At 37.3% G+C, this 23,176-nt stretch overlaps 1 protein-coding gene across 9 annotated transcripts in view; it reads left to right on the forward strand.

Annotated features, from left to right (window-relative positions):
• Window positions 1-23,176, forward strand: part of LOC145534210 (uncharacterized) — a 58,954-nt gene that overhangs the window by 26,623 nt on the left and 9,155 nt on the right. For 4 of the 9 annotated variants that reach the window (XM_081561554.1, XM_081561557.1, XM_081561555.1 and 1 more), the window contains exons 3-5: window positions 15,565-15,731; window positions 16,839-17,025; window positions 19,116-19,294. In XM_081561554.1, coding sequence (XP_081417680.1) covers window positions 15,565-15,731; window positions 16,839-16,852 — 181 coding nt within the window. In that variant the 3' untranslated portion in view covers window positions 16,853-17,025; window positions 19,116-19,294. Of the gene's footprint in view, window positions 1-15,564; window positions 15,732-16,838; window positions 17,026-17,535; window positions 17,702-19,115; window positions 20,020-23,176 lie in introns of those variants that run through there. The other 5 variants (XR_014074345.1, XM_081561552.1, XM_081561556.1 and 2 more) reach the window with 3 other exon arrangements.

The following is a 23,176-nucleotide window of genomic DNA, read 5'->3' on the forward strand; positions in this document are numbered from 1 at the left end:
TTGAAAATACCTAAGTGGGTATTGTCAGAAATAATCTTAGTTAAGAAAGCTATTTAAAGAGTATATTTTATGTCTAGCCTGGGGAAATCCAAGTTGTTCCTAGAACTCGGTTGAGGGTATTTTGAGCCTTATTGGAATACATGGTAAACAAAATATATAACTGATCCAGCTCTCAGGGAGCTTATAGTCTTATGTAGGAGACAGACATTAATAAAAACAGTATGAAAACTATGAATGCATCACATAAGACTTACAATCTGAGATTAGCACACTGAAGGAAAGCAACAGGCTTGAAACAGTGTATAACAAAGACATAGGACCTCTACTAGGACTTTGGGGCTCTTTCCAGAGAAAGCAGCTTTTAAGGTAATGTTGAAGTTATGGGCAACCAGATTTCCCTGGCTGCCCATAACTTTTATAGGATACATATAAAATGAAAAGAGAAAGACGAAGAACTGAATCTTAGGAATTCCAGGACATCATTTCTCGTAGAAGACAAAGAAGAAGCAGACAAGCAGGTAGAGAATAAGAGACAATCAGTCCACGGAAGTCAAGGGAAGAGGTATTTTGTAGAAAGTCTCGTTCAGTGACTTGTCCATGAGAGTGGTGTTTCTCAACATGGTGGGTCCATGGGTGACTCGGGGTCCTAAGGAAACGGCATTATCTGGGAACATTTGTGGTTGTCACAGCTGGGAGGAGCCACTGGATCTAGTGGGAAGAGGCCAGGGATGCTGCTAAATATCCAACAATACAAAGGAAAGGCTGTCACAACAGGTTAACTATCCACTCCAAAGGGCTGCGAGGCTGAGGCTGAGAAACTGATGCTAGAGTTGAGTGCAAAGAAGACAAAGTAGCCACAGATCAAAGTAAGCGAGAGGAAGCCCCAGGGAAACTACTAGCATTGTCTGGGCACGCCAAAGAGTGACGGATGCCATGAGCGACTAAGGAGAGGTGCTCTGGTCAGAGGAGCAGAGCCAGACGCAGGAATAAGAGCTGCTGACGACAGCAGGTGTGGAGAGCCACAGCTGCCAACAGGCACCGAGATTTAATGCCTTAGCGCATTTTTTTCGGAAAAGAAAAATCACATAATTGTTAAGAAACTCAGGAAATGTGAGTCATATTTGGAAGTTGGAATGAGAAGAGCCAGCTTGTTGGACTGAGCACCCACAATTTATTATTTCCTCTTTTTCTTGTTGATTTTAGGAATGATAGGAAACACTGGATCTATACATTTACATCTAAAGGGGTTTATCAAATTAAAAACACACTACAAAGATAAATTGATGTTAAAGGCCTAGAGCAAAACTTCAACTTGATTCTTATAATGAGAAAATATTCACAATTGTGTTCATTTATTTGGTTTATTCATTAAATATAATACTTATGGATCTTATCCCATAGCTAGGTGTTCAGGGGATGAGGCTTCAACACTCAGTGATATTTACAATGACCTTTTTCTCCTGAAGCATAAATTCTAGTTGGCGGAAAGAGGGGGAAAAAAGCAAATCAATAAGTAATATAGCTTCAAGCAGTGACAAGTTCTACGAAACCAATGAAACTAAGAAGTGGTACAGATGTAGCCTCTGATCAAATTAACATATGCAGCTCTTCACTCACATTCTAAAATTTATCTGATTTAATTGGCATCTGGAGTACTAAGAAATCTGGCTATGGAAATTTCCACATGTAGAGTGGTCCAAACTATGGCTAGGACAAGGAACAGAAAGTGCAAAACGGCTACATTGTATTTGGGGGGAGAGGGATAGTTGTAATAGGCAAAGACCAAGTTATGAAAGATTTGTAAGTCATGGTATATATAGATAGTGGATTTAATTCTGAATGCTTAACAGATCATTGCAGAATGTTATATAGTAGAGTTACATGATCTAATGTATATTAAAAGGCCATTCTAGCTGTTGTATGGGAACCATGAAAGCTGAGTGATAGGACTATGGTAGCAACTGTGGATATGGAGAAAAACAGGAAAAGTTCATTTATGTTTTGGAGACAAACTTGCAGATCTTGCTGTTGAGTGTAATGAAAAAAGATGTGCATCAAGATTATGTCTAGGTCTCATTGTTGTTGTTTGTAATAATATTTTTTATAAATTTTAATAAAGTTTTATTATACAAATCAACATACTGTGTATATTTACATAAAATTTTAGTAAATTTTAATGAAATAAAAGTAGACAATGATGGATAGTACATTTATTAAGATTACTAATATGAGAAAGACTGAAAAGAAAAATATTTGGGGGGGAAATGACGTTATGTTTTGGCATGCTAAATTGTGGCTGATTATAAAACATCCAATAAAGCTATCAAGTAACTATTGCACTATATGCATCTGCATTCCAGGGAATTGCAGTGATTACACTACGATTTGATAGTGAATGACCTTTGTATATCTTCCCAGGTGGCTCAGAGATCAAGAATCCACCCTGCCAAGCAGGAAACACGGGTTTGATCCCTGGGTTGGGAAGATTCCCTGAAGAAGGAAACGGCAACTCACTCCGGTATTCTTGCCTGGAGAATTCCATGGACAGAGGAGCCTGGTGGGTTACAGTCCATGGGGATACAAACAGTTGGGACACGGCTTCACGACTGAACAACAAAAAGTTTGTGGATTGTCTAGACAGGATTAGTCACTGTGAACTCAGGGAGACTCCTCCAGCCTGGAGTGGACAGAAGAGACCAAGGAAGAAAGGAAGCAGAGCCAGCAAGCAGCTTGTGAAGAACTTTACTAGGAAGGAGAACAAAAAAAATGGGATGGAAGCTGGAGTGAAACCTAAAAACGATGAATATTTGTATAATATTAAGATTATACGCACACGTATTTGCAAAATAATGCAGTGGTGACTTGATATCTTCATTCGGACATACAATAAGCAACTAAAACATAGAATGCCAAAGCGTGCTTCTCTCACTTTCCTCCCCAAACATTGTGCTCTCCAGTCCTTCACATATCATTAACCTTAGTAAAATGAATTATCCCTCACTAGCTTTTAAAATCTTTTTTTTTGTATATTAGAATATGCTTTATGATTTTAAAAGTTCCCTTCTTTTACATATGTTTTCTTTTTTTAAAAAAAATTGTGATACATTCAGCTGAAACTCCTCCGGAAAAATGGCAATATCAGTGTGTTTAGAAAGCTTTTCTGGGACTTCCCTGGAAGTCCAGTGGTTAAGACTCCATGCTTCCAGTGCAAGGGGCTCTGGTTTGATCCCTGGTCAGGGGATTGAGATATCATATGCCGAGAGGTTGAAATTAAAAACAAACAAACAAAAAATACTGGATACTTTAAAAAAATAAAAAATAAATACAAGGATTTTTGAAAAAGAAAAATTTTCTGGAGTGCTGGAGCCTTGACATGGGAATGATTGAGTTAATGAGTTAGCAACATGGGGTGATATGCTCTACTTGGAGAAGAAGCTACTGGTAATATAACGGTTTAAGACAATCCCAAGGAAGCAGATAGTTGAAGGAGGTAGAGAAAATACATGTTAGAGGTGAGCATGGAAAGGACCTGCATGATATGGTGAATGGGTCAAAGAGTAAGGCAACTGCCACAAAGTCCTTGTGCTGCTGTGATGCTGAAGTTATCAGGGATGACCCCAGAAATGGTGGAATGGAATCCAGTCTTACTAGTTGATTGGTAGCTAAACATTATGAATCAAAGTAGCAAATGGTACTATCTAAGGTCAAGAATTTAAAAAGAATTATTTGGAGATGGAAGAGAAATATTTGAAGTTACGTCAGTTAATATTTAACACCTCTGATTATTGTTCCATTTGTCTGTACTGATGCAGAATTAAATGTTTCATTCATGTAATCCATTTAGAATTGATATTATAATAAATATTGACAGGAATATTTAAAGAGATACATCATTGAAAGCAGCTCAGGTAGACATTTTGCAAAGGGGAAGAGGATATTTTAAATTTAGGTTAAAATGTCATTTTGAGTTTATACTGCCTCATAAGGCTGTAGAATTCTTCTGCAATATAAATGGTTGTATCATTGCTGGAGCAAATGGACTGACAGCTTGCTGAGTTCTGAACTATCTGGAATTGTTCTGGAAATTTTTCTCTAAGGCTAAATAGTGTGGCACCATAATTACTGAATTTAGAGGAGGGAAAGGCAACAAGGACACCCTTGAATAAATGATACGTCAAAGCAGGGTTGAAGGTGATAGTCATGCCTGGCATGGAGGAAATCCTTAATGACACTTTTTACGGAGTTCAAAAAAAATCATTGCAATTCCCTAACTGACACGAAGAAGAGTGATCTGTCAGCTAGAACACTTAAGGCTAGCCAGCTAAATTGGTTTGAGGCAACCTGAGTAAACCAAATCTAATCTAATCAATAACACTGACACGCCAAAGATATGTACATAGCGATTTTTAAAACAAGAGATCATATGAATTTTTATCATGCATCGTATTTTTGCCTTTTTAAAGCCCTGATAAATAGAATTTAAAGTAATATTTATATAGCTTCATGTTCTCTTTAGCTGTAACAAGTAAATTATTTTGCTGCTGTTGTTCCCATTTGAGGGATAAATGACTAACATGTAATTTTGTATATTTCTCAACACACACAATATATATATAACATCCAACTTCATCCTGATAAATGAGAGTATTCTATTACTTTTTGCCCCTTTGGTTATGTTTTAATCTCAGTCGGCTAATCAGAAACCCAGCAAGTACTAAGCATGGAAAATTCTTCTTATCTTTTACTGATTCAGCTGTCTTTCAGCTTCCTTTTCTCAGACTTATAAATGTCCCTAATTGGGCTATTTGCCCAACATTTTCACATTTCAGCATTATGATTGACCTTGAAGAAACTGTTCTGGGAGTCCACTGATACTAGTAATTATAGTTCCATTATGCCCCTACTTAATGCAGGAGATATTTAGACTTTGATCAATGCATTCATTGCACTTATTGATTGATAATTATAATGCATTACTTGCTGGCTTTCCTGCCACCTTCATTAATCGTCTTGCCACAATGCAGAAATAATAGTTGCAAGACCCTCGACATGCATTTTGCCAGAACTTATCACTCTACTTTTACATTTACTTGGTGCTTAATTGTTCACTTCCACCATTAAAGCCTCGGTTTATTATTCACTTTAGCTTCCTGGCCCCACATCTGTGGACATAAGCCACATTCACCACTGTTATCTCCTTCGGCCTGCTTCTTAGCTGTGCTCTTGTAAACTTAGAACTTCTAGAAGGTTATAAAAGAGCCCAGAGGGACCTTGTCTTTCATTTATGCTAGGATTTAGGAAGAATTTACTCTTTAGATTTTGTGTTTTAATGTGTAAACTGAAGCCCTATAAATGTATTGAGGACTTCCCTGATGGCTCAGGCAGTGAAGAATCTGCCTGTAATGCAGGAGACTTGGGTTTGATCCCTTGGTCTGGAAGGTCTCCTGGAGAAGGAAAAGGCTACCCACTCCAGTATTCCTGCCTGGAGGATCCCATGGACAGAGGAGTCTGGTGGGCTACAGTCCATGGGGTTGCAAAGAGACACGACTGAGCAACTAACATTTTTCACTATAAATATATTGACTCTTGTTAATATTACTATTTTTTCTTGAATCAAGGGCTTTTAAATATACTGTGTGTTTGTGTGTTCAGTCACTAGTCATGTCGAACTCTTTGAGGCCTGTTAGACTGTAGCCCATCAGGTTCCTCTGTCCATGGGATTTCCTAGGCAAGAATACTGGAGTGGGTTGTCATTTCCTCCTCCAGGGGATCTTCCTGACCCAGGGATTGAACCTATGTCTCTTGTGTCTCCTGCATTGCAGGCAGATTCTTTGCCACTGAGCCACTAGGGCTCAATGTTTTAAATACACTACCTCATCTTAACCTAACAATCTAGTTTGAGATGGTGATGGGATTCAAGACTTCCATCAAGATACAAATATGTTTTATCTATGTGTCTGGGCAAGGAAATCGATGCTTCCTATAAGCCTCTCAGTATATTTCCTTCACCCTCTACACTTTAGAACTCTTCCCATATTTATGTAACTATTTATTTATTTGTTTAACTCCCTATTCCAACATGGCTATTAGATTTCACATCTCTATGTTCCTAGTGCCTAGCATATGGGAGGTTTTAATGTATATTTATCTATCTATGTATCTATCCATCTATAAAGAGGAAAGGGGAAAATAAAAAGTTCATAAGAATGAATAAAATCTCTTCTTATAAACTACATATATATCAATGGAGAAGTAGATCAAGAATTGAAGAAGAGTTATAGTAAGTGTAGACAAAAGCAATTACGATATACTGTTACTCAGTAAAAATGTTTCCTCAACCTATCTGTACATTACACTATTACTTTCGGTTTTATCTCACTAGTTACTTTTAAGTTTGGCTTAATTATAGGTGATCATTCCAATATTTAATCACATTGCTGCCTAAGAAATTAGTAATTTTACCCTACGTATGCTTTCCTCTTTTTCTCACAGTTTCTTCAAATGAGCTCTCAACAGCACCTTTTTAGCATGAGTGTTGGCTTTTTCTGTTGTCAACATTCCAACTGGAGTTTTAAAATAAGAAAAGTTTTAATTGATAGGAACTGAATAAAGACAATTTTACAGTTTTTTAAAAAAGAATACCGAATGACATAAATTTTATGTTTCTTCTAAAATGATTTTTATCTATTTTATCAATTTTATAGTAAAATAATACAAGGATAAAAAACACTTAATAAATAGGAACAATTATTTTATTTAGAATAAGAAATGCTTCACTTAGTGCTATTTTTTACAGTTAAAAATCATGTTCTATAATTTTAAATCATGATCCATTAAAAATGAATCTACGAATTTCACACAATTTCTTCTATACTGTATAGAAATATATTTGTCTTAACCTTACCCTCAGTCAGAGAACTAGATTGCTATAAAATGGATAGACTTTTTTGAGGGCTGTTGAATTGATAGAAACAATGTGTGAATAATGTATAAAAAAATCTCTTGATTATCTCCAGTTACATTACACAGTATCAACCCTGTCAACTCCTGCGATCATCTCAACAGCTCCAAGCAGCTTAGGGAATAAAACTAATCTATCACGATCAATGCAGTCTTTTCATCCTTAGCCACCAGGAAGGGGTGTGTATTACATTTTTACACAAAACCACAAGTGTATTTGGGTGTTGAAAGGTGGGAAGAAAGGAGGAAAAGAGGAAAAAATGTATAAAATCTTTAAATTTATTAAAAAAAAAATAAGCTATTTAAAACTATGTTCACGAATCTACTGTCACACACATCCCAAGGGCTGTCTGCTTATTCATGTGTATTTTCAAAGTTTATTTACAATGTAGAGACAGCTATGTTTTTCCTGAATGTAATCCAACTTAAATTAATATGTTTCAAAATAATTCATGATTTACCAGTGAAAATGAGAGCAGGCCTGCAAGTGTACTTCTGTTTGGACAGTTGTTAAACTAAACGACACTGAAAACAACTCAGTATTTCATACCATCTGTACAGACACGTTTCATTTGGAAGATTCTCAGATTATTGTCTGGATTTTCATAATACCCTCTATTAGATATCAACAGCTAACAAGATTAAAATGTTAAAAGTTGATAAAAATAAAATAATGTTTCTACACAATAGTTGTTAAACATACCTTTTACCTTAATATGAGTACTTGCTCCATTATAAAATTTGCTTCACAATCATAAGCTTAGACTGAAAGTCAACTGTTCTTACTCACGGGCATCTCTGAACATGCCACAGTATCACCTATTCTCTTTCCAGGGTACATACGCTGAGTTAATATATAACTGGATTTCTTCCATTAACACTGTAATAATGCTTTTTTTTTTTCTCCCTCCATCAGCTACACAAATTAGATACTTGATGTACTGAGTGACTCTGACAGAGAGGTTATTTATCATTACCTAATAAAATGAAAAATAACCCTATACACTTTTCTAAATCAAGGAAAGTTTTCAACCTTATGTAATAACGTAAGAAATAAAATTCATGACCCACCTCCCAGAATATTGGAAATAAAAGCAAAAATAAACAAATGGGACCTAATTAAAATTAAAAGATTTTGCACAACAAAGGAAACTATAAGCAAGGTGAAAAGACAGCCTCCAGAATGGGAGAAAATAATAGCAAACGAATCAACAGACAAACAATTAATCTCAAAAATATACAAGCAACTTCTGCAGCTGAATTCCCGAAAAATAAATGACCCAATCAAAAAATGGGCCAAAGAACTAAACAGACATTTCTCCAAAGAAGAAATACAGATGGCTAACAAACACATGAAAAGATGCTCAACATCACTCATTATTAGAGAAATGCAAATCAAAACCACAATGAGGTATCATTTCACACCAGTCAGAATGGCTGTTATCCAAAAGTCTACAAGCAATAAATGCTGGAGAGGGTGTGGAGAAAAGGGAACCCTCTTACACTGTTGGTGGGAATGCAAACTAGTACAGCCACTATGGAGAACAGTGTGGAGATTCCTTAAAAAACTGGGAATAGAACTGCCATATGACCCAGCAATCCCACTGTTGGGCATATACACCGAGGAAACCAGAATTGAAAGAGACGCGTGTACCCCAATGTTCATCGCAGCACTGTTTACAATAGCCAGGACATGGAAGCAACCTAGATGTCCATCAGCAGACGAATGGATAAGGAAGCTGTGGTACATATACACAATGGAATATTACTCAGCCATTAAAAAAAATACATTTGAATCGGTTCTACTGAGATGGATGAAACTGGAGCCCATTATACAGAGTGAAGTAAGCCAGAAAGAAAAACAACAATACAGTATACTAATGCATATATATGGAATTTGAAAGATGGTAACGATAACCCTATATGCGAGACAGAATAAGAGACACAGATGCACAGAACAATTTTATGGACTCTGAGGGAGAAGGTGAGGGTGGGACGTTCTGGGAGAATAGCACTGAATCATGTATATTATCATATGTGAAACAGAACACCATTCCATGTTCGATGCATGAGACAAGGGCTCAGGGCCGGGGCAATGGGATGACCCAGAGGGATGGGATGGGGAGGGAGGTGGGTGGGGGGTCCAGGAAGGGGAACACATGTAAACCCATGGCTGATTCATGTCAATGTATGGCAAAAACTATTACAATATTGTAAAGTAATTAGCCCCCAACTAAAATAAATAAATTTATTAAAAAAAGTAAAAATTAAAATAAAAATTAAAAAAAAAAGAAAAAAGAAATAAAATTCACTAATAAGCCTTGCTACTAACAAATATTTAGATGCATTTTTTAACCCTTTAAGGTCTTTCCTTGTGGCTCAGCTGGGAAAGAATCCGCCTGCAATGTGGGAGACCTGTGTTCAATCCCTGGGTTGGGAAGATCCCCTAGAGAAGGAAAAGGCTACCCATCCCAGTATTTTCTGGCCTGGAGAATTCCATGGACAATATAGTCCATGGGGTTGCAAAGAATCAGACTGAACGACTTTTCACTTAACCCTTTAAACATAAATTTTATGTTGGTGTTTATATTTATTCTATTTTATGTTATAAAAGATGAAAGACTATTTTATACATAGAAAAAAATAATTTTTTTATCAATCTTAGTATTTTAGAATAATTTTCTGACTCTGCCTGACCATATTTTTTTACGCATTTTCAATTATATTGTAAAACATTTTGTATTCTGCTATGCTCAACTGACATATGTCTTATGTATGCTGTGACTGGCAGGATCCTGGGCCCCAGTAACATTGTCCCCTGGTGCTATGTCTATGAAAATGTTGTTGTTGCTTAGTGGCAAAGTCGTGTCTGACTCTTTTGTGACCCCATGGATTGTATAGCCTGTCAGCCTCCTCTGTCCATGGAATTTTCCAGGCAAGAATACTGCATTGCCATTTCCTTCTCCAGTGGATCTTCCTGATCCAGGGATCAAACTTACATCTCCTGCATTTGCAGGTGGATTCCTTACCACTAAGCCACCAGAGAAGCCCGTGAAAATGTCACATTACCTGAAAAAAGGAACTCTACATATAGTTTTACCATTGAGCTGAATTTAGGATAAGAAGATTGTCCTGGATATCCTGGTGGGCCCAGTGTAATCACATGAGCCCTTAAGAACAGGAGAGAAAGTTGAAGAGATTTGAAGTAAGATAAATAGTTGATGTGCTTGAAGATGGAGGGGTAACACAAGGAAAATATGAGAAATAAAAACATTCTATCAAAACCCACTGCACCAGAAGAGCATCCAGAACTCCAGATGAGAACAGCAGCCTCGACTTCGACGGACATCCTGATTTTAGCCCAGGGAGAGCCTTAGTAGAAGATTCAGACACGTCATGCTAGACTTCTAACAAATAGGAAATACAAAATAGTAAATGGTGTTTCAAGTTACTAAATTTCTGGCAACTTGTTACTCAGTAGTAGAAAACTGAGACATGTTTTTTCCTAGTTGTCATTATTATTCAATATGTAGATTGTTCCATGAATATGTAATGTGGTCACTAGTATTATAAGTGATGCAAAAAGAGCAAAAGGTAGACCATGGTTTGAACCTTCAAGAAATCCCAGAATACAGCCAGAAAGGCAAAGAGTCACAAAAGAAATATTGAAATGTTTTCATTGTTTGCCACAAATTGAGGAAAGTGCTTAGGAGAATCACAACCGTAAAATGAACTGTTCTGTCTGATGGAAGCTGAGTCCTGTTATCTAACTCATTCCCAAGATTACATCATTAACTCTGTTTCCACTAACACTGTCCTAATTGAGTGGTTGGAAATAAATAGAAACTGTAAATGGGGATTATATTAGTTAGGGACATTAGAAGATCAGACTGGTAGAATTTTATAGGCAGCATCGTATTATTCCATTAAAGATAGACAGACCCCAAATACACTGCATACCTAGGAGGTTTTCTGTAACTTTTACTTGAGTAAAAGATAAGATATGAAGACATTTTAGGGATGTTTAAGGGGAAGCAACCCTTGGTTGTCTTGTATAGTAGGATTTACAGGATGCACGGAGGAATTTCAAGATTTGCTCCAAGATTTCTAGTCCTGCCTACTCGGGAAAAAGATAAAGTTGAAAGAAATGAAGTCGTTTTAATAAAGTGATTGGGAATAAGAGGGACTATAAGGGGCTGATTTAAAATAATATCTGAATTCAGATATCTTCTGTTACAAGTAGCAGAAACCATGAAACCTCAGTCTTCAAAACAAATAAGCCCATCATCTCACATGGCAGCATGCAGGGCTGGTAGGTGGAGCGTTTCAACAATGACATCTAGAACTCAAAATTGTTCTGTCTTTTTTTTTTTCTGTTTACCTCAGCCTCATTTCAAGACTAGTTTCTCTTGGTGGTCTTAGGATAATTGCCCACAAAATCCAGGCCAAAATACTTCCTTGTTCACTTCCTGCCTAGGATAAAGAACGTTTCTCCCAACCATGATAAAATCCTTCTCTTCAGTCTAAATCAACTTAGTCATGTTTCTTCCTTATGACAAGAATAGTCACCAGGGAGATAGGTATTGGTCAGATTAAAATTAGATTTGCCCAACACACTAAACATAATACACACACTCAGTTCATAAAGGTAGTAAAGGAACTGAATAGCTATAGTTTAGCCCCACATTTTACAACAAAACTTGAAGAGGAAACTATACAAATGCCATCTTGTTAGATGATCACTGAAGGAATCTGGCTGGTCAGAGACTGATCCCATATGGCAACCCTCAATTCTGTTCTTTCAATGATATCCCTTCTCATTGTCTTCCATGGTCCTAAATTATTTCTCTGGAAGAAGCTACTTTGTTTGTCTTCATTTCTTCCATGTTTACATCTAAAATGAGCACTTGGGAGTCTGTCCATTTGGGATACCTCATAGTTTTTAGCAGATCTCACCTTTTAATAGTATAAATTTTGGTCTCCAGGGACTGCCTTATAGATTCTTTTATACCTTATCATCATATATCAAATTTCACGTCTATTTACTAAAGGGGCACATAGTTTTCTTATAATAATGAACATATTAATGGCTTGGGGACATTCATCTAATAACATTAGACTATGGATGTTATTGAAGGAAACCACATTTGTTAGACTATCAACGACTCAGTTAAGGTTGTAAACTGTGATCATCACAGAAATACAAATTTACTCATCAGCCATGCATTACTTAATCCACTATGACCTCATTGATCCACTTCTAATTTATAATTGAGTATAAATGCTGCAGATTCTCTTTAAATGACATACATATCTATTAGCATTCCACACTGTTAAAAAGTCATTTTATGGGTAAAATAAATGTTACTCTTAAAGAGTAATTTGAAACACAAGGTGAAAGCTTGATTCTCTACAACACGTTTAAGAAATGTCATAAAATGCCCAATACTACACAAAAGCTAAGTAGGATGAGGACTGATATAAACTAGGTGGATTTAAGGAATTAAAACCAGTAATAACTCTAGAAATAGTGTTTTGTAAAGGGTTGTTTTCTAACAAATTGTGGAAATAGATGCCAGATTGAAAGGAGAGGTTACTGAGGAAGTGCAAGTTATGGGGGTTGACTGCTCCTTCAAGACATTCAAAATCCAGAGAGAGAGAGGTTGTATGAGGGAGGAGAAGGACTTTCTTTTTGTTTGCTTGTTTATTATATTGTGCTTATTTTCATTTAGGGAAGAATATATTATGTATTCATGCTTTGGATAACAAATGGTGCAGTTTATTAATAAGGTTGAAGGTTCACTAGTGGAAGAAATGATTTATGGAGGAATGACCTGGATGGCAGAACCTAAATTTGTACATTGTGGATCACTGATATATGTGAGCATGCTTGTCCTACAGTATGACTCAAGCTATGCATTTATTTCAGCTATAACAAGAGAAAGTACTTCATATATTAAAAAAAGAGAGAGAAAGATGCTGAGTCAATATATGAAGTAGTTTATTATAGAAACTATGGAAGATGAGTGAGTTCATATTTTCTGACAGCAACCTTTCTAGCAAAGTACGAGCTAATATCATCAGCTGCCAGCGAAGCCTCCAGTGAAGATTTTGACGTTTTCTATTTATTCCACTATGTACAAATGCTTTACAGATAATTGTACTTCTTACTTGATGAGGCATGAGAACTTAAAACCAATATCTAGTACCAGCTGCAATGCAACCTAGTATAATCATGTACCGTTTCTTTCTGGGCTTTCCTGGTGGCTCAGACAGTAAAGAATTTGCCTACAATTCAAGAGACCCAGCCCGGGTTTGATCCCTGGGTTGGGAAGATCCCCTGTAGAAGGAAATGGCTACCCACTCCAATATTCTTGCCTGGAGAATCCCATGGACAGAGGAGCCTGGCGGGCTATGGTCCACGGGGTCATAAAGTGTCAGACACTACTGAGTGACTTAATACTTTCATCTTCATTTCTTTCTAGCTTTAATTTGTCTGATTCTTTTTTTTTTTTTTATGAATTTATTTATTTTAGTTGGGGGCTAATTACTTTACAGTATTGTAATAGTTTTTGCCATACATTGACATGAATCAGCCATGGGTTTACATGTGTTCCTCTTCCTGGACCCCCCACCCACCTCTCTCCCCATCCCATCCTTCTGGATCATCCCATTGCCCCGGCCCTGAGCCCTTGTCACATGCATCGAACATGGAATGGTGTTCTGTTTCACATATGATAATATACATGTTTCAATGCTATTCTTCCAGAATGTCCCACCCTCACCTTCTCCCTCAGAGTCCATAAAATTGTTCCATGCATCTGTGTCTCTTATTCTGTCTCGCATATAGGGTTATCGTTACCATCTTTCAAATTCCATATATATGCATTAGTATACTGTATTGTTGTTTTTCACAGACAAACAATTAATATCAAAAATATACAAGCAACTTCTGCAGCTGAATTCCCGAAAAATAAATGACCCAATCAAAAAATGGGCCAAAGAACTAAACAGACATTTCTCCAAAGAAGACATACAGATGGCTAACAAACACATGAAAAGATGCTCAACATCACTCATTATTAGAGAAATGCAAATCAAAACCACAATGAGGTATCATTTCACACCAGTCAGAATGGCTGCTATCCAAAAGTCTACAAGCAATAAATGCTGGAGAGGGTGTGGAGAAAAGGGAACCCTCTTACACTGTTGGTGGGAATGCAAACTAGTACAGCCACTATGGAGAACAGTGTGGAGATTCCTTAAAAAACTGGGAATAGAACTGCCATATGACCCAGCAATCCCACTGTTGGGCATATACACCGAGGAAACCAGAATTGAAAGAGACGCGTGTACCCCAATGTTCATCGCAGCACTGTTTACAATAGCCAGGACATGGAAGCAACCTAGATGTCCATCAGCAGACGAATGGATAAGGAAGCTGTGGTACATATACACAATGGAATATTACTCAGCCATTAAAAAAAAATTTGTCTGATTCTTTTACTAAGTTTTCTTTTCTTCTTCATAGCTCAGTTGTGCTTAGTTATAAAATGTTTGACTTTCACCGAACCCAGGACAAATTTTGGCGATTCACTGGAGTGAAGAGGTCAAAGGAAGTGACTCTTTAAGAGATTAGTCTAGGTGATGATGGCACAGATTTAAACTAAAGGCTTGGGAATTAGTCTAGCTTCCAAACACTAGAAAGAACATGATTTTTTACCAAGTTCAAAGTGATAAATATGGGAGCCAACCCCGGGGTTATAACTTTGAAAACAAATAGTGCTATAAAACCATGAATAAAGCTAGTGATTATTGGAAGAGAAGGAAGAGGTTAAGAGGTGATCTGATGCTGTCACTGAGGGATGTGCTGAATCTATTGTGTCTGAAGGACATACAAGTAGAGATAGCAATTTAGTTAGTAGTTTAAATGTAGATATGGAGCTAGGAAACAATCTCTGCAGCCAAGCATCATTATATATTCGATTGCTGAAGACAAAGGACAAGCCAATATTGACTAGGAATGACAAATATCACTTTTTAAGAATAAAGCAGCAAGAGAGAATCCTGTGAGATGGAAGGAGAAAGATCAGTAGAAAAGATAGAGGAAATGGTATTAGATGGTGGATTATAATTAGCATTTTAAAGTATTTTCTGCAAGAAACTATGTACACAAACTGTATTTTTATTTGTCCTTACCATATATTTTCAGGATGCCATTACTATGTACTTTTTAATAAATAAGAAGGTGGGCTTCAGAATAGGTTAAATAATTTGCACAGTTATCAATATATAGGACCTGGTCCACCTGGATCAAAAGCCATTTCTTTTCCCACCATACCAAGCTGCACCTAGAAGATAACTTCAGATCAAAACAGTCTTGTGGGTCACTTATGTAATAGCAAATTGGAGGTTCCAGGGAAACTGGGTGTAAAACAATCTATGAGTGAGTTTTCTGCTAGAGGTTTTCCTTCATTCAGTCCCTAAGTCTATTAAGGAGATGGTTATCCTTTCTGCTTTCTGGTTTTCCTAATCATCTCCAAAGTCCCTGCTTTCTTTCCCCCTCACTCTTTGTTATGACTTTCTCTGTTTCTCTCTTTCCAGGCAGAAGCAGAAAGTAAAAAAATCTCCATTATGTTACATGTCTGCTCATCAGCAAAACAAATTCCCATGGCTCTCTGTTTCTAATCAGAAGGAAGTAATTTTCCTTTCTCACCTGACTGATTCTCCAACTTGGCTCTCAGAGCTGACTCTCCAATCTCTTCCCCCAGGTACTCAGTTGCAATTTTCAGTTAGTGCTGAAGTTCACTCATTAAACATTTCACCAGGAACTCCTCAAGTTACTGCTAGCCAGTGTCCAACTCATTTAAGGTCGTACCACCAGTAACTAAATTTCAATTAAAAATCAAATCAAGCTAAAAATACATTAACAATCTAAGTAAGATTTTAAGATCAATCCTGTGCTTATTTATGTAGATAATAAAAGGACTGCTGACATAATCATAAAAATAGTCACCATCACCTTTATCATCATTATCATCATCACCACCACTGCTGTCATTTTGAGTATTCTCTAGTGCCAGACAGTATGCTATGTACTTCTCAGGCATTGTTCCCTTTAGTTGTAATGTTTATACCATATGTGTGACTTACTTAGTGAGATTCAATATATGCCCATATTTGTAAGGTTCATATATGTCAATCTAGCTTAACAAATTAGGTGTTATCACTTTACAGATGAGGAGATAAAGTTTCAAAGCTATAAGCCTCTACATGGCAAAGCCAGTCTGAAATATGCTTATTTTTTTAAGTTCTGGAAACACATGAGAAGTTAGATCCAAGGGAGCATGATCTACCAAAAAACATCTTAAATCTTGCGTGCATGCTAACTCACTTCAGTCAAGTCCGACTCTTTGCGACACTATGGACTGTAACACGCTAGGCTCCTCTGTCAATGGAATTCTCTAGGCAAGAATACTGGAGTGGGTTGCCATGCCCTTCTTCTGGAGATCTTCCCCATCCAGGGATCAAACTCTTAAGTCTCTTAAGTCTCCTGCATTGACTGGTCCTTTACCACTAGAGCCAAAAGGCCTATACTTATATCTTAAATACACTTATATCTAGATTTGTTTATCAACTAGAAAAGTTCATGGCATGTATAGTACAAAATATGCACGAATGTGTACAGTAGTAACAAATTTCATTTCCTTAATGAAATGAAAGCAAAGATGAAACACTTAGGAGAAATAGCACTTCTGTTGGAATGCTTGTGGCTTGAATCACAGTATCTTCTACACTTTTATTAGTCCTTTAATTGTTTGGGCCTTGAAACACAAGTTATATGTTACACTAAAACATAACTTCTCTGTCCAAACCAGTGCTCAACTTGTAAAGGCAGACACGACAGAAGAAATAGGTTCAAGGCTTCAACTGAGTGGCAATGAAACATATTTTGTTTAAATGAAGCATCTGATTCTAAAAATGTGCCTGTGAACAGTTTCTGAAACAGAGTCAGCGCCACAGATCACCTTGTCAGGACTCTGACAGGAACGCTGACGTTTAAAGGTGAGTTCCAACTGTTTCCTTAATTTATAATATAAGGATCCTGCAGCCACCTGTCTAAGGGAAGCAACCATGCAGGGTTTATTGGTCCCCAAGCACTTCTGACACCCGTCTTGTTAGACCTCTTGTACCAATCAGCATTTTTGGTAGAATTTAATCTGTTATCACCTATTTTTCATTTTCCCAAACTCTTGTCAGATAATTTCATCTAAATCTGAATGGGGAAACAAACAAAAACCCTTCATAACTGAAAATACAATATATCCGACTTGGCTAATGTTCAAATTACTACTCTATGATGAAAACTTGCCCTCTTAGGGTATTAAAGACTTTCAGCAGAAATAAGCTTTTAAGTCTTACAGAACATTTCCACCAACTTACCAACCATATTTGGAATGCTGTTAATAAATTGGGCATCCCAGGCCCTGACTGTAATCTCATTTTCCTTCCACTGCATAGTATCCACCAGATATTTTTCTTTTGGCTCATCCATTGATGTGTTGTCACTTGCAGCTATGTCAACAAGGTCAAGAGCTGACAAAGTCTAACAAGACTCAACTGAGCCAAGGCTCATATTTAAGCATCAGAAAAATAGATCCAATTATACCCCCTAGGGTCATGAGAAAATTAAATCCAATAAAATATAAAGCCTCACAGCCAACTGCCTGGCCTTTGGTAAGTGCTAAAAAATGTTAGCACTTTTTTTTCCTTCTCCATCTTCACTTCTCTCTTTCATTCACTGATACAGACAATAACTCTCAAGTGGGACATAATAGGAGCTAAATAATTCATATTCATTCTTTCACTTATTTATGGGTCACAGGTTGATCAGTTGCCACTACACATTATCATCTATTTGTTCTCTGGTCAAAGCTTTGGTGTGACTTCCCTGGTGGCTCAGACAGTAAAATATCTGCCTACAGTTTGGGAGACCTGGATTTGATCCCTGGGACAGGAAGATCCCCTGGAGAAGCAAATGGCAACCCACTTCAGCACTCTTGCCTGGAAAATCCCATGGGCAGAGGAGCCTGGTAGGCTACAGTCCACAGGGTCGCAAAGAGTTGGACATGACTGAACAACTTCACTTCTTCAAAGCTTTGGTTTTTCCAGTAGTCATGTATGGATGTGAGAGTTGGACTATAAAGAAAGTTGAGCACTGAAAAGTTTATGCTTTTGAACTGTGGCGTTGGAGAAGACTCTTGAGAGTCCCTTGGACTGCAAGGAGATCCAACCAGTCCATCCTAAAGGAGATCAGTACTGAATATTCATTGGAAGGACTGATGCTGAAGCTGAAACTCCAATACTTTGGCCACTTGATGCGAAGAACTGACTCATTTGGAAAGACCCTGATGCTGGGAATAATTGAAGGCGGGAAGAGAAGGGGACGACAGAGGATGAGATGGTTGGATGGCATCACCAACTCAATGGACATGAGTTTGAGTAAGCTCTGGGAGTTAGTGATGGACAGGGAAGCCTGGTGTACTGCAGTCCATGGGATCACAAAGAGTCAGACACGACTGAGTGAATGAACTGGAACTGGAACTTGCAGAGAGGGCTTCCCTGATGGCTCAGTGGTAAAGAATCTGCCTGCTAATGCAGGGAACGCGGGTTCGATTCTTGGGTCAGAAAGATCCCCTGAAGAAGGAAGTGGCAACCCACTCTAGTATTCTTGCCTAGGAAACTCCACAGACAGAGGAGCCTGGCAGGTTATAGTCCATTGGGTTGCAAAGAGTTGGACACAACTGAATGACTAAACAATAACACCTTGGAGAGATTCCTACTCTTTCTCAGTTTTAAGTCTTAGAGTTAGGTTCAGTGTAGCAGTATTCCTTGAGAACATATGCCATATTATCCTGAATGCATTTCCTTTTTAATTTTTTCTATTTGTTTTGTTGTTCGCTTGGTTTATCTTGTTTTTTGAAAAAAAATTATTGCAAAGTGGAAAACATTACAAAGAAATATTGAGTTTTATAATTTGGGAAATATAGGCAGAAATATGTGTGACTATTTCTGAATTATTGAAGATAACTTTTTTCTCATATGAAACATCTTTAACTTATATGGCATTCACTTTCATATTTTCTTATTTACAGTATCCATGGTAAGATTGGATGGAAGAGGGGTGGAGAGAGTCATCAGTCATACTTTAAAGATTGGACTGCTTTACTCTCTATTTTACACTTTCAGAGTGGAAGGAAGAGTTTGTTATATAGCCAAGTGGGACAGCTTTCCACAAAAGCTTCAATATATATATATATATGTAATGTATATGGTATGTATAAAAGTTAAATGTTTCCCATACATTTGAGTCTCAACGCATTCTACATGAAAATACTTTTAGTAGTCCTCATGGACAGGTTACCTGAAGTCAAAGACATTAGATGCTCTGTGTAAGGCAGTGAGATAGAGTCCTCCTGTGAATATTTGATAACAGTGTTACATTACAATGCTTGGGCAAGTGCCAACTGAGTGTTAGGAAAGTGAGCTAAGTGGGAAGGATAACATGACTGACTTGCATGTTGATTGACTGATTGGCTGAGTTCTGCACCTAGATAGCTCATATAACCTTGACTTCTTCATCCAGAAACTGAAACAAATTATGCCTGTCTATCAAAAGCAATTATTCCAAAGATCAAGTTTGTTTTTACTGATGTAGAATATTTGGAGATCTTTACATTAATTTATTTAAAGTTATCTTCTCTTATTAATAATAAATCATAATCTTCTAGCAGAGAAAAAGTTCCATTTGCATCTTAAAGTGCAATAGTGAATGAATGACATTTGGATGAAGTTTGCTTCCTCAGGGGCAAGTATATTTTTAACAGACTACTGCCAACAGTTCAGGAACACGGCAAGCACCAATACACATGACATAATAGAATACTAACTGGCACAACAATGTGTGCAATAAATATGCATTAAAAATAAACCAAAACAAGGCTTTATCTTTAAAATCATGATTCCTCAGGGCAAAGAAATCAAAAACTTGAAAGAAAATAGAAAGAGAGAAGGATGAAAGAAAACTATAATTAATTGCCAGTTCATTTCCAGGGACTATGCTGGGCATTCCTCTTTTTTTTTTTAAATCTAACTTAGCTTTTTAACTATTTCACTTATTTTATCTCACTTAACCATTTTACTGTTTGAGGAAACTAAGGTTCATTTCATTTTATTAGTTCAAGGATTCACAAATAACAAAGTAGGGTGTAACTATACCACTCTTGGGGGGAACACTGATAGTGGGGGAGGCTGTGCTTGTACAGGGGTAAAGGGGTGTGGGTACTCTTTGTCTCTTTTGATCAATTTTTTTTTTTCTGTCAACTTACAACTGTTCTAAAAGATAAAGTCTATTTTAAGTGGGGGGAAAAAATAGAGTGTAAGATGGTTCTCTAAATTCTATGTAGGGTTCTTTGTTCCACTTTGTGTTATATAAAACCCTCTTTTAGAAGGATCACTGATAACCAGGGAAGCATTTGCTTTGTGTTTCTCCTGATAATATAGCTGAGTTAATTCAGTATGACAAATCTTTAGTTAAGAGACTAGTTTGTACTTGTGGGGGCTGAGTGACATCAGTGAACAAGGAACATGGAGAGAGAGAAAAAATCAACAATAAACATAATAAATGAGTGTGTAATATAATATAAAATAAGGTAATAATTGATGTAAACTATATAAAATAGAATAGGGTAGAAAGAATCATGTACCTTGGAGTGAGCTGCAATTTAAAGTCACGTGTACAGAGTAGATAGGCCTCATCACTAACATAATTTTCAAACATAGACTAGAAGTTAACCACATAGACAGCTTAGATAGACAAGGAAAAAAAAAAAAATCAGTCAAGAGCACCAGAAAATGCAGAAACACATATTGGTAGGACACTTTCTGGTCTGTTCCCCAAACAGAAGGATGTGGCCAGTGAGATGGAGTGAGTTAGGGAGATAAATGTAGAGGATAAATCCAGAGGTTATGGCAGAAGGTGGGGTATATATAATGTAGGGTCATATAAGCACTTTGCCTTTTCCTTTGAGTTCATCCGAAGCCACTGCAGAGTTTAAGTGTAGGAGTGACATAATCCATCTTTTGTTTTAAGAGGATTACTTGACTTTGTCAAGATTGGACTGTAGGGAGGAAAGCATACAACCTGGGACATTGATGACATAAATCTAGGTTAGAAGTAAGGATAGTTCAGACCAGGGTGGCACCAGTGGTGTCAGTGAAAGTGGTCATGTCATAAATGTACTTTGGAATTTAAGACAACAGGAGGTTTTGTGAGCTGGGCATAGTGTGAGAATCAAAGAAGAAACAAAAATGAATACAAAATATTTTGATCTAAACTACTGGATTATTCAAGTTGCCATCAACCGAGATGAGTAATACTGCAGCTGGAGGATGTTTCTAGGGATTCGGAGCTCTGTTTTAAAATGTTAAATCTCGATGTGTATGTTAGATGTATACTAACTGCTGGATGTATACTAAACATTTGAGAGGAGAAATCTAATAGGTGGCTGAATACACATGAGTCTGGGTTAGAGATGGAGCTTCACTGGTGTCGGGATTTGGGTGGTGTATAAAGTCATGACCCTGAAAAGATCACCCAAGAGTGCAAACAACCACAGAAGATAGATTCTGGGCAGCCACACTAAGGAGTCTGGAGAAGATGAGGAACCAATAATTAAGAAGGGGAAGGTGTGAGTAGGAAAGCAGGCGAAAAGCAAAGAGGGAGTCAGTTCAGGTCAGTTCAATTCAGTTCAGTCGTGTCCGATTCTCTGCAACCCCATGGACTGCAGCATGCCAGCCCTCCCTGTCTATCACCAACTCCTGGAGTTTACTCAAACTCAAGCCCATTGAGTCAGTGATGCCATCCAACCATCTCATCCTCTGTCGTCCCTTTCTCCTCCTGTCCCCAATCCTTTCCAGCATCAGGGTCTTTTCAAATGAGTCAACTCTTCACATCAGGTGGCCAAAGTATTGTAGTTTCAGCTTCAATATCAGTCCCTCCAATGAACACCCAGGACTGATCTCCTTTAGGATGGACTGGTTGGATCTCCTTGCAGTCCAAGGGACTCTCAAGAGTCTTCTCCAACACCACAGTTCAAAAGCATCAATTCTTTGGCCCTCAGCTTTCTTTACAGTCCGACTCTCACATCCATACATGACTACTGGAAAAACCATAGCCTTGACTAGATGGACTTTTGTCGGCAAAGTAATGTCTCTGATTTTTAATATGCTGTCTAGGTTGGTCATAACTTTTCTTCCAAGGATTAAACATGTAAAGAGGGAGTGGTGTCCTGCAGAGCTAGAGAGGAAGTCTATCAAAGAGGTGGGAGTGACTGATTCTAATGCTGTTGCTAGATTAAGTAAGCTAAAAGTTTAGAATGGATCACTGAATTTAGAAACACATAGGACAGCAGGAGATTGAAGGTAGGAGGAGAAGGGGATGACAGAGGATGAGACAGTTGGATGGCATTATTGACTCAATGGACATGAGTTTAAGCAGACTCTGGGAGATAGTGAAGGACGGGGAAGCCTGGCATGCTGCAGTTCACAGGGTCGCAAAGAGTCGGACACGACTGAGCAACTGAACAACAACAAAGGACAGAACTCGTGCCTTGTTAAGAGCAGTCTTAGTGGACTTGGGAGTGGGGGAGGTAACAGCCTAATTGGAATATGTTCGTAGAGAATAGAAAGAGGGAAACTCGAGAAATTCTTTTAAAGAATCTTAGTGAAAATCAGAGTTAACAGAAATATATATGTGAAAAATGAGTCCAATTCTAGAATGCTGATAACCTCAATGAAAGTTTAAAGCTAATAGTTTGACTGCATTTTCTTGGTTTATACAATTTCTTGGACACACGTCTATATGACTAGAAATCTTACATATGTATGGAAATTTATTTTAATTATGTAAAAAATTATATAGTAACAGATCCACTCACTTAAATATAAACTTTTTTGATTCCACAGTCATAAGTCAAGTATTCACACCATTGGCACAATTAATATGCTATAGGAAATAGTTATACAGAAATATATACATTGTAAATGCTGTTTGGAAAACTACATAGTGCAATACATATGGTCTTATTACATCAGTGAACATAACTCTCTGCTTCTATTGGATTCACATTTGCTTAAAATTTATATTCCTTTAATA

This window comes from Giraffa tippelskirchi, chromosome 14 (assembly GCF_054371585.1).
Source record: "Giraffa tippelskirchi isolate mGirTip1 chromosome 14, T2T-mGirTip1v1.2.pri, whole genome shotgun sequence".
Classification (NCBI taxonomy): Eukaryota; Metazoa; Chordata; class Mammalia; order Artiodactyla; family Giraffidae; genus Giraffa; species Giraffa tippelskirchi.